The sequence below is a fragment of the Ursus arctos genome, unplaced genomic scaffold (genome assembly GCF_023065955.2).
Source record: "Ursus arctos isolate Adak ecotype North America unplaced genomic scaffold, UrsArc2.0 scaffold_25, whole genome shotgun sequence".
Lineage (NCBI taxonomy): Eukaryota > Metazoa > Chordata > Mammalia > Carnivora > Ursidae > Ursus > Ursus arctos.
Window position 1 is genome coordinate 1811610 of NW_026622930.1, and position 12139 is coordinate 1823748.

Below are 12139 nucleotides of genomic sequence, written 5' to 3' on the forward strand. Positions count from 1 at the left end.
CTGGACCTCCCCCTTGACGAGAAACTTCACTTACTTGCTCATTCATTCATCCTTTCCTCCAGTGAGTATCCCCCGAGGCCGCACTGAGGCCCAGCCCTGCGCCCGATGTGGGGGTGCGGCAATGACTCAGAGCCCACCCCACCTCTCGAGGTCCCATGGAGGCCAGGAGTGCAGGCAGAGACCACACAATGTGATATGCAGGATGGAGCGGCCCCCATGCTGGAGGGCATCCCAGACTTCACTAGGAAGGGCCCCGCTGGCGGGGAGGGGCCATGTTGCCTGCACGGGGTCTGGGGGGCACCCAGATGGGGTGGGGGGCAGCAGCCAGGGTGGCTCAAGACCACAGTTTGAGCAGCGGGTGGAGCCGCCCAAGGCCTGCAGGAAGCGGGGGGGACAGGCCCCAGTGGGGGCTCCTGTCAGCCCCAGGGTCCCGGCCTGATGTGTCCAGTGTGTCTAGTCACCTGTCTCCTAGAAAGGCAGGCGGGGCCGAAGGAGGAGATGAGGATCTCCCAGGGGCCACTCCAGCACCTGCCTCAATTTCCCCAGCTAACCTAATCCCTGGGAAGGGCCCAGGAGGCCCCCAGAAAATGCTGTTTCCGGTGCCCGGCCCTGGTCTCTGGATCCCCACCTCGGCCTGGGGACCCCAAAAGCTGGGTGACTCAGACGGAGCAGCTCAGGAAGGGGGTCAGAGAGGGAATGGGGTTTGAATCCCAGCCCTGCATAAAGCACGTCCTGCCGTCTGTCCGTCACTGCTCTGGCCCCGCTCACCTGCAAGTCTGGGCCCTGCAGAACCAGCGGGCAGAGGGCAGGTCCCCCGCTGTCCTGAAGACGTGTCCCTCCAACTCCCTGAGGCCCCCTCGCCCCAGGACCCTCGAGGGCAGCGCGCCCAGTGAGCTCAGGAGCCATTTTAACAACTGATGTGTCTTTTATTCACAAATAAAAGCTGTAGCAAGATGTTATCTACACGTTTGTACAAAGGTCTGGACGCCCCTAGAAAATGCACAAGGGTCAGAAAACAGCCCACTGTGGCGGGAACACACATATGTCGGCAGGCTCACCCCCGGTCTGCATTTGGCAAGAAGTGCCGCCCAAGGACACCCGCCCTGCCCAGGGCACCCACCAGAAAGAGCCCGGCCTGAGGGATACCTTCCATAGAAAACCATAAAAACATAGATCATTTGTCTCCAAATTCCCACTGCAAATACTGCATTTATAGGCAAAATGATATAAAAATATGAACCTAACAGAACCTTTACAAAACTCTTACCCACCCCCCCATTTTGTGTGTGTGTTTGTTTTGTTTTTTGCTTGTGGTTTTGGTAAGAATTCCTGCCGTAGAAGAAGGCGCCTGGTGGGCGCTGCCCTCCCCATGTCCTCAGGACAGAGCAGGTCCTGGGGGAAGGGAGGTCGGCCATCCCTGCCCGGAGGACCCCCCTTGCGATCTGCAGTGAGGACAACGGGCAGATGGGGGTCTGGCGACCACCAGGCCCGGCTCTGCCAAGAGGAAACAGCTATAAAGGAAAAATAATCCTGCATCCTGACCCACGGGCCGGCTGGGCCCAGAGTGGTCCTGCTACATGAGACTGCTTGGCTGGGAAGAGGCCCCGGCCTGGCACCTGGACAGCCCCTGCCGCCACCGAGGCCACAGCCCGAGCACACCGTCTGCTGGTGTCTTGAGTCCTTAGCACCAAACGCAAAAAGAGAGAAGTCCGATTCAAGATTAAAGGCACTTGCGTTGCTGTCTGGGTGGTGACCGTCTCGTCTCCGGAACACTCACTCACTCCCTCCGTCCACTCCGCCTGGCCAGCCCCTCCCGCACGCTCCTCGCCTCGGAGCCCCCCACGCCGGTCCTGCACGGGACCCTCTGCACCCTCATCCCTCCAACCCCCGCCACGTCCTCGCTCCATCCCACGTCCCCTCCCCGCGCCCTTGTGCCCAGCCTCAGACGTCCACCTCCTGCAGCCCCGGCACCGCAGCGGGGGCGGCGACGCTGATGTCAAAGCAGGTGACCATCATGACATGGGCCTTGCACAAGTTCACGCACTGCTCCAAGGCGGCCGTGGCATGCTCCAGAGCCGCCAAGTACTCAGCCGACTCAGGCTCCAGCTCCGGGTCCACCTCGACTGGGGAGGGACAGCAGGCAGCAGGTCAGGGGCCGAGGGAATGCTTCTCTCCCCTCCCAGCGCCTGGGTCCCTGTCTGAGCCAAGGTGGAGGAGGGCGACTGGAGCTCTCGAGGGAAGTGACTGGGTTGGGGGTGCAGAGCAGGGAAGGAGACCCAGGGCAGAGGGCAGAGATGAGGGTCCTACAAGCCTTGTCTCCCCCAGATGCGGACCCTCACTGCGCCTCCCAGCAGAGGCGGGTGGGGGCTCACCCTGCTCCAGCCAGCAGGGTGGGGGACTCACACTGCTCCAGCCAGCGGCCAGGCTCCACCATCAGCCGACCCTGGGTCTCCGCCAGCTCCCCGCAGAGGTGCTCGTGCTTGGCCTGCACCTCCCGAAGCCGCTGCTGCCTGCGCTCGGCCAGCCGCAGCTTGGCACTGGCGCACACCAGACCCTGGCGGGCAAGGGGCGGGCAAGGGTGCTCAGCACGGAGGACAAGCTACTCCCAGGGTCTCCCAGCATCCCAGGCCTCGGCCATGGCCACTTCCTCCAGCCTCCAGGCCCGAGCAAACGTACAGTAGGGCCTCAAAAGCAGGCAGGGGTCAGACCCGGGCCCCCCACAGCTGAGGCTCCACCAGGCGCTCTCAGAGCAGCCTGCCAGTGTCTGCCTGGACCCCGGGCCCGGGACGAAGGGGCACAGCTATGGGACACCCTCCATCGGGTGCAACTCCACGGGACAACAGTGGTGACCTCGGGACCCCCTCCGACTGCGCACTCTGCCCAAGGTGGGCATCGGTGGTCACCATGGGTTCAGGGCTGGGGAGGGCTGGCTCCTACCTTCTCTGCATCCTGGGAGGGCTGAGGGCAAGAGGGGAAGGGAAGGTCAGCTGGCTGCTGGGCCACACCCCCAGGGGCCCACCCTGCCATCCCAGGATTTCTCCCCACCAGCACCCCAAGGCCCCCAGAACCGGCCGGCCCTGACCTCAGCCGGGTCCTCCCTCGGGGGCGGGCGGTGCCGCTGCAGGCGCTCCACGTCATCGATCTCATACACCTTGATCTCAAAGGGCTCCTTCAGGGAGCCAGCCAGGGGCGGAGGCAAGTCCACCCACTGCCCAGGGAGGCTGGGCTTGCGGCCCAGGGCAGCAGCGTCGGGCATGGGGGCCGGGATCAGCCGTCTCCGCTGTAGACCTGGGGCAGACAGCCGGGGCGTGGGGTGAGCAGAGACTGGGGCCCAGTCCCAGGCCCTGGCGCCTGGCCGGGGGCTGAGAGCAGGGAGAGCACAGAGGCCCGTCCAGAAGCCCGCAGCCCTTAGGAGTCACCTGCCGCCTGGACGGCTGCTCCGGCAGCCCCATACAGCAGCAAGCTCTTGGCCAGCGCTCCCCTAGAAACAGCCTTCAACACCCTAGTCACACTGAGGCCCCGCTCAGCACTCCCTACTCTGGCTGCCCTCCAGGACCAAGTCCAGAGCCAGGCCACCAGGCGCCCCACCCACGTCTCCCAGCACATCCCTCCCTGCCCCCACCCCAGCTGGTGGCCACTTGCTCCGCCACACCCAGAGTAAGCAGCTGGCCCAGCCCACTGGGTCCCCCCCATACTGGCTGGGGGGCTCCCAGGCAGCTGGGCCCGAGCCCAGGGGAGCACCAGGCTGGGAGCCCCAAGCCCGAGGCCTCCCCTGACGCCCTGCGCCCCATTGGGGTGACCCACGCACACACCGGCCCTCACCATCCCGCTCCAATGCAGACGGCCCCAGCCTCAGGGAGACTGCGGGGTCAGAAGAGGGTGCACCGGGGATCGTGCCCTCACCCACCTGTGGCCCTCTTCTTGGGGGACCTGAGGCTGCGGGAGCGGGCGCCCGGGGAGGCGGCCCCGCTGTCGCTCATGGAGTCGGGGGCGGAGGAGGCGCTGCCGGTGGCCTCGCTGTCGCGCAGCACGCTCTCGTAGCCGCTGCTGCCACCGCTGTGGTAGAACAGGGCCGTGCGGCCCATGGCGGGCGGGAGCTCGCCGCTCAGCACGCTGCTGTTGTCGCTGCCGTGGCCGCTGCTGCAGCGCTGGGGCCGCCGCGGGGCCGTCACCTTGCTGTAGGGGGAGGGCAGCGCTGGGCCGGCCGGCCGCTCCTCCCCCACGTTCACGCCGCTGTCACTGCCACTGTCCGAGTCCGCTGAGCCCCAGGAGGGGCCGCCTCTGCCAGGGGCTCCGCTGGCTGCCAGCTCATTGACGCGGCTGTGGGCGGCCCGGAGCGCCTGCTTGGTGCCCATGATGGTGCCCCGGCTGGCCTTGGCCCCGACGCCGGGCATGGCCCGCGGGGCCGCCCTGGGAGCCATCACAGGGCCGCCAGGGGTCCTGCCCACCGCCGGGGTCAGTGGCTTCACCGGAGCACCCAGAGCCCTTGACCCGCCAGCTGTTAGGCTGCGGCCCTTGCCCCCGCCAGCTGGGGGCTTTGGAGCCCCCACGCTTTTGGCGGGGCTGCCCCTACAGGCAGGAGCGGGCCCAGGCACGGGGCTGGTGGAAGGTACACCCAACCTGGGCACGGCCCGGGCTGGCCTCCCAGGAGCCTCCCTGGCCTTGCCACTGCCGTGCACCAGGCCTTCACACCGCTCCAGAGAGCCATGGATGCCGGGACGGTACGCTGCTTCTGCCTTGCCAGTCCGGGCCTTCAGGCTGGATGTGGCCCTGGGGACGGAGTGGTCAGCCCGGCTACTGGGCCTGGTCTCCTCCTCCCCTCGGGGGAGGGCAGCAGCCCCAGCCCGGGTCAGGCCCCCGGCCTGGGGAGCGGCCAGGGCCGGGCTGCTCTTGTGTTCCAGGCTGGACTTGCGCACTGGAGGGGCTGGGGGGGCCGCTCCACCAGGCCTCGGGAAGAGGCCTCCCTTGGGAGCCATATTCTTCTTGCTGCCAGGAGCAGCCTTTGGGTTACCCAGGCAGGCCGCCGCATCGGCCAGGGCGTCCCTGCAGGATGCGGCAGGCGTGGTCACACCCAGCGTGGTGGCCCCCCTCCGCAGCAGCGGGATCTGAGCCACAGCCTCTGGCCTGTGGGCCGCCCTGGCTGCCATCTCACAGCCGTCCACCACCCTCCGGGCACAAGCCAGCACTGGGGCTGGGCTGGGGGCCCTGCTGGCAGAGGCCACCTGGAGTGGGCCACATTCATCAGCCCGGAGCAGCCAGGGGTCCTCGAATAGGCCTCCGGGTCCAGGTGGGCTCGGGGCCAGGCGAGCGCAGCCTACACGACTGGCCGCTGAGGAAGTCCTCGGTTTCCGGGGAAGGCTGGAGTGGATAGTCTGTGCTGGGGCTGCCCCCCACAGGGACGCAGCTGGCGACTCCCTGCCAGGTCGGGCGGGGGCTGCTGCAGCCACGTCCCCAGGACGAGGACTCCGGGCCAGACCAGGACTGTCCGGTCTGCCGTGCTCCGGGAACCGACAGCTGCCCTCGTCTGGGGAGCCACCCAGGACCGGGGGGCCCAGGGGGTCGGGCCCTGCCGGCGAGTCTGGGCTGGCCCGGAAGGGAGGCTGTGGTGCGGGGCTGTGGTGGTCGTCCGTGCAGACGCTGACCTCACTGAGCCAGGAGCTGATGGAGGAGCCGTGGCTGCCCCCAGCCCAGGCTGCTCCCTCTGAGGGCCCGCCAGGGGCCTGCGCAGTGTACGCATCGAACTCGTCGTTGATGCTGCTGATGATGCTCACCGGCCTCGACCCCGAGGCCAGGGCCTGCAGAGAGCAGTTGCTGCCGAAGCTGGCCAGGCTGGCGGGGCGGCCGGAGCCGGCAAGCCCGTCCAGGGACAGCTCCTCCACCACCGTGAACACCAGCTCATCCTCACCGTTCAGCTCCACGGGCTGCTGTAGGGTCACCGTGGTGGTCAGCAGGCCCCGCTCCAGACGACGGCCTCGTGCAGAGGGGCGGGGGCAGCCGGCCTGCCCACTCATGCCCACGGGGGGCGTCCGTACCACGCCATCGGCGCTCCCTCCCCCGGGGTCCTCTGGCGCTCTGCCGGCTTCCAGCTGCCGGGGAGGCGGGGGGGCCGGGCTGGGCAGTGGCCTCCTGCCTCCGCCCCCTGCGGCCTTGTCTGGCACGAGCAGCTCGGGCCGGGTGCCGCCACCCTCCCTCTGGTCAGCACCGGCCTTAGAGGGCTCCAGGGCACCCCGGTAGGTGTCCGGGGCGGGGCTGCTTCGAGGCGTGCTGGCAGCCAGCGGGGAGTCCACAGCCTTCCTGGGGGCGGCGGCCTCGGGCGGGGAGAGCTTCCTGCCCCCGCAGGCCGAGGGGGCCTGGGCTCCGCTGGTGACACCCAGGGCTCCTGAGGGGCTCTCGCTGCCATCGATGCCCTCCAGCCGCTCCTGCAGCTCCGCGAAGGTGCTGCAACGGAAGTGGTCAGCGTCCCTCGGACCCTCGGAGGGCCGGCGGCGGCTGAGCGTGGGGATGATGGGCACAAAGTCAGGCGGGCCCTCGTTGTCGGTGAGCTCGCGGTCGGACAGCGCGGCCCCGCCCGGCCCCACATAGATGACTGTGTCACAGGACTGCTCGCTGCTGGAGGAATAGTCAGGGTCTCCGGGCGAGCTGGGGGCCAGGCGGCCAGGGTCCGGGGCCACAGAGCGGGGGTGGAAGGGTCGCAGGTGTGGGGGGCGGCGGGCGCAGCCTTCCTCGCAGGAGCTGTCCCCGCCCGAGGAGCTGGACGCGTACTGGGGGCAGAGGAGGCCCGCGTGAGCGGCCGCCTTACCCACCGCTTCATCCCCCACGTCCCAGCAACACACGCCACAGCCCAGGGAAGGACACGATGGCGGCATCCAGCCCCCCCACCATGCCACCAAGGCAGCAATGGCACCAAAGGGCTCAGGCACCCAGCATGCCCGGACCCGCTCCGGAGTTTCAAGGAAACAGCGTTAAGCCGAATCACGGCGAGGCAAGAACTCACACCCACAGCCACGCCGCACGTAACTGCAAAGCCAGGATTCAGACCCAGCTCGTCTGACCCCAGGGCACCCCCAATTCCACCCTCCTGCCCCCCGAGGGCTGCCCGGGAAGTGCCCTGCTGGTTGGCGGCAGGGCGCCCGGCTCAGGAGGGGCACCAGCCATGGGGACCACAGGCCTGCACCCTGACCAGGTGCACAGAGGCTGGCAACCACAACCCCCTTGGGAGTAGCTCCAGCTCTGCCAGAGGCGCCCGGTGATGTGGGGCGCAGCGCCCTGCCTTGTCCAGGGGCACACAGGCAGTCCACCAGGGACAGGCAGCAGGCCCTCAGCATGCCAGGCAGGGGCTCTGAGGACACGAGACCCTGAGGATCCAAGGGCAGGAGACAGAACCAACCTTGACCTTCTTCCTGCGCAGGCGCTGGATGCGGGCAGCCAGCTGCACGGTGCTGAGTGTTTCGGCGTGGAGAGCGGGCGCATCCGAGACGTGGGCAATCATGGTGGTCCGGCAGCTGGGGGTGGCCAGGGACTCACGCAGCAGCATGGTGAGCCTGTGCTCCCTGGGGGCGAGGGTTGCTCAGAGGCTGAGGGCCTGGGGAGGGGATGTTGGTGGGAGGCTGGGCGTAGGGTGCTCCAGGGAGAGAGGGAGGGAGGGAGGGAGGGAGGCAGTCCTCTCCCCAGGACAGGGTCATGCCTGGAGCCCAGGTTCAGCTCTGGCATCCGGCCCTTGGGGCCAGGAACCCCCACGAGCCCTCGGGCAGCGAGGCCCAGCAGGTGAGAAGGACAGAGACCCACGGAGCTCAGGGGTCCAGGCACACTGGATGTGCCCGCCATGCCCTTGGCTGGCTCCCCAGGGGCCACCCCTGCCACTGCCCACCACGGAGCCCACCACTCACCTGTAGGGCACATGCTTGGCTCCACTGACCAGGGCCAAGATGACACTGCCCAAGGCCAACAGAGGCAGACAGGAGGATCCCCCGGGGGCTTCCCCGCCACGGCTGGGTGCCCCCTCACAGCCGCCCAGGTCGATGAGATGCAGGCGGCTGCGGCCTCCGGACACTGAAAGCACAGGGCAGGCAGGTGGTGGTGCGGCCCCAGGGCACCGGGAACCAGCGGACCGCGCCAGGCACCACGGCGGGGGGGGGGGGGGGGGGGGGGGCGAGCCGACACCTACTTCCACCCCGGCCGCACTTCTCCACGCGGTACTGGTAGACATGCAGTGTGAAGAGCAGGTGCGAGCTGCAGCCAGGCCGGCGGGCGCTGCGGGCCGCCAGTGCCGCGTCCAGGTACAAGGCTGCCTTCTCTGCCGTGGGCGCCCGAAGCTCGCTCTGGTTTGGCAGCTGGGGACGGGCAGAGGGGAGGGCGGAGCACAAGCTGTGGCCCAGGGCTGCCTCCCGGAGGCCACCCTCGCCGCCCCCCAAGACCCACAGCCCTGCCCCCACCCCGGTCCGTGGCCACGGGTCCGGTGGCCTACCTGCGCCCCACACGCCGGGTCCTCCCTCAGGTACATGCCCGGGGACTGGGCATCCTGGAGGCTGCCGGCAGCCACCTCAGCCAGCAGGTCCCGCGGGCTCTCGTCGGGGCCGCACACCTCTGCGGCTGACACGCGCACCGAGAAGCGGGTGCCCGTCCTCTCCTTGCGCTCCTCAATAAGCCTGAAGAGCCAGGAAATGGCGCAGGGCACAACGCCCAGGCTCTGGGGCGAGCTGTCCTTCCCAATCATGGTGTAGGACTTGCCTGGGGGGCATGTGGGCGTGTCAGGGCCCCACACTCAGCCTGACACGCCCTCAGAGCCCAGCCTCGCCAGGTGGCCTCCAGGGTCCTGCCCTCCCAGGTCCTGCCCGGGGCCCTCAGGGCCAACCACTGCAACCAAGGGGCCTCCTCCGGTCCAATGCCCCTGTCTTCCAGGACTGCAGGCGCTTCCTCTCCACATGCCCCCCTCCCCAGCCCTGGGCCCACCCATTGCCCGTATGGGATAACCCATATCCCCCTTCCCGCCGGCAAAATGAGGCCCAGGCTGCAGAAGAAGGGCTGATGGGGGATGCTTACCAAGGCTCGTGTGGCCGAAGGAAAAAATGCAGCCGTCAGCCCCACTGACCACCGACTGGAGCACATCAGCCACTGTCCCCGAGCAGACCTCAGCCTGGGAGAGCGGCACAGAGCACCAGGCAGGTGCCAGGGTCAAGGGGCTGACACCCAGCTTCCCACCACGCCGGTCTGTCCCCATCACATGCAGGCTGGCAGTACACAAGGTGGCCAGGCTGGCACACAGGCCCTGGGACACGGAGCTCTCCGCGCGCACAAGACACACAGTGTGAGGCAGCCGGGCGCACAGCTCACCCTGCCCTCGCGGAGGCAGCCCGGGACACAGACCACACCGCACCCCAGACGCTCACACACACCCAGCAAACAGCAAACCCTGCTCACGAAGCTTCCACGCAGCCCCTGAAAACCCAGCACCTCCCTGGGAAGCAGCCTGGCAACTAGGCCGGGAGGGGGGTAGGAGACCCCCAGGGCTGGGCCAAGGAGGAGGGTAACGCACCACAGGCCGGGCCTGGGCCACTGCGCCTGGCCCTTGCCTCCTCATTTTCCTCACTGGGCACCAGCAGCAAGCACAGGCCTGGCCCCAGCCCCTGGGGTGCCCGCCACCCTCACCTGCTCCGAGTCCTGGGGGAAGACCGCATCGAAGGCAAACATCTTGGGAGCCGCGGCAGAGGCTCGTCGGGGGCCTGAGCTGCCTGGGGGCCCGGCGGCCGGGTCGTACAGGGTCACCTGCTTCTTGCGTGGGTCCACCTTCAGGAAGGACGTGGACTCGGCCGAGGGCTGCACCCCCTGCGCCGGCCAGATCCTCAGCATGACCTTCACCTGGGGGAGGAGGGCGGGAGCGGGCATCTGAGCAGCCGCCCGCCCAGCGGCCGCTAATTACAAGGCAGGGGGAACTCGCGCGAGTTGAGACAGCGGGCCAGGCCTCGGCACGGGGATCCCCACCGCAGGAATGTGGATGCCTGCACCCCACTCCGGCCGGAGCGGATCCCATATGAGATCAGCCAGGCAGGCAGAAAGCAAGGCTCATGGAGAGGGGATGCTAGACTGGCACGGGACAGTCAGCAGAGAAGGAGTAGGGGCCAGGACGGAGAGCAAGGGGGTATGGGAGGAGGGGGGAGCTTACAAGAGCGGGTGCGGGAACACAGGGTGGGGACAGATGGTGGGGCACAGAAGCGGGAAAAGGCCAGAGAGGGGCAACAGTCTCCAGGTACGCCGGCGAACAGAGGGACAGAAATGGGGAGGGCACCCAAGGGCATCCCACCTGCCCTTGATTTGGGGTTCCTCCATACCCTCCACTGACTCCAAGGCAGAGCCGGAAGCTAAGCGAGCCCAGGCTGGAGGCACAGAGACTTTGGGACCAGAATCAACCCCCCCGCCCCCAGCACGGCTCTGCCAGCTTCCCTGGGTGGCACGGCCGTCCCAGCTGCCCTCCTCCCAGGTCCACTTCGGCTTAAGGAGGGAGGAAACATACGGACAGGTCGACTGTGTCACCAGGTCATACAGCCTAAGAGTGGGTCTCCTCAAATCCCAAATCCCAAACCGAGGGCAGACGGAGAAGGGAAGACAGAGGGGCAAGCAGAACCGGCCGCAGACACAGCCCCCCACCCCCGGAAGGAAGGCGCAGCCCTCACACCCTGCCAACAGGACCCCTTCTCGGAGGGCTCCCCTGCAGTATGGGCTGCCTCAAAGCCCAGCCTTCCCTGCACTCCCGTCTCCCGACCTCAGCCGGCCTGGCTCAGGAAGCTGCAAGTGCAGGTCCCAGGAAGGTCGCTGGGGATGCGGGTTGGGGCGGGCGTGGCGAGGATTCCCTCCCAGCTGCCAGAGGGCAGCTCCAGCCCCCAGGTCAGTCCAGCCTCTGCCTCTTCCAAGGAGTCCCTCCTGCCAGCTCCCCAGGCCAGTCAGGAGCCCTGAGCACGTCTGCCTGTGTCGGCCTGCACTGGGGCCAGAGCAACAAAGGCACAAAAGGGGGACAGCCTAGGGGAGAAGCTGCAGGACCAGGGCTCTGACCCCATAGCCACCTGGGAAGCCAAACTCAAACCCCAGGTACTGGCAGGGTTCCGGACCAGCAGAAGGACACACTGGGACGGAAGAGGACATGGTAAGTAATCCTCCCTGAGGGAAAGCTCAACTTCACCCAGAGGTGCTGGAGACACTGAGGCCTGGCCAGGGGGGCACAGGTGGGTCTTAGCTTGGGGGCCCTGGCAGTGGGCCAAGCAGCCTCTGCTCCCGTGTGACCCTAAAACACAAAAACAGACACAGAAGTGTGCCCCCCATCCTCCTCCCCCCACCCCCGTGCTGATGCTGGGCTCCACAGAAGACCAGCAACCCCACCCTCGAGGGAACCGAGGCTCAGCGGGGAGGGGGGCCGGGACCTAGACCCAAGAGCCCAGAGCAAACTGCACTGCAGACACCCCAAAACCCGCATGGAGAAGAAACAGCCCAAACTGCGTCTCTGGCGTGGCCCCGGGGGGCCTCCTGGGGGGGCACCAGACTGTGCTTTCTGCTGAAGGACACCACCTTCCGCTCCCCAATGAAATCTTCGATTTCTCCACTACAGCATAAATCAAATTACCAGACTCATTTCAGAGCCAATATTTTTCACGGATTTAATTGTAAGTGACAGATACATAACGCCGGCAAAATTGGTTTACTGTGGGTAGTTCGCACGAGGCCCATCTTCACGTGGCAAATTGACATGCAAAATCGCTCCAGGAAGGAGGGTACGTTCTCAGGGGAGAAGCATAAAGAAACACTTTTCTGCTGCACTCCCCGAACCTGGGCTCCGTCAGGCGAGAATCGATTCTTTTATTCCCCGATGACACGAACAAAACTATTTCATTTCCAAATGCTGCTGCCAAGCAGACGAAAACGTGCACTTCCCGGTAATTTCTGGCAATTTTTTTTCAGCGTGAACTCCCGGCCACTTCAGGAGCCGAATGTTGTGCGGATTGGAGGGGATTCGTGGGGGGGCTGAGGCCGGCTCTTGCAGGCAGGAAATGCCCCAGGGGTATGGAGTCAGCCACGTGAATCCCCACGCAGGGACCACCAGCCTGCGGGGAGGGGACGGGGCGGCCCAGGCAGGCCATCGCCGGGTCCTCGCTGA

General features: G+C 67.0%; 1 protein-coding gene across 1 annotated transcript in view; it reads right to left on the reverse strand.

The window, feature by feature from the left end:
• Positions 1–918: 918 nt before the first annotated feature.
• The window catches only part of KIF26A (kinesin family member 26A), a 41682-nt gene continuing 30461 nt past the window's right edge, over positions 919–12139 (reverse strand). Inside the window, exons 6-16 of the mRNA XM_026515180.4 lie at positions 9646–9855; positions 9040–9133; positions 8465–8727; positions 8165–8330; positions 7887–8049; positions 7388–7550; positions 3908–6761; positions 3083–3288; positions 2938–2958; positions 2404–2554; positions 919–2123 (exon numbers count right to left, since the gene is read on the reverse strand). Coding sequence (XP_026370965.2) covers positions 1942–2123; positions 2404–2554; positions 2938–2958; positions 3083–3288; positions 3908–6761; positions 7388–7550; positions 7887–8049; positions 8165–8330; positions 8465–8727; positions 9040–9133; positions 9646–9855 — 4473 coding nt within the window. The 3' untranslated portion in view covers positions 919–1941. The remainder of the gene's footprint in view (positions 2124–2403; positions 2555–2937; positions 2959–3082; positions 3289–3907; positions 6762–7387; positions 7551–7886; positions 8050–8164; positions 8331–8464; positions 8728–9039; positions 9134–9645; positions 9856–12139) is intronic.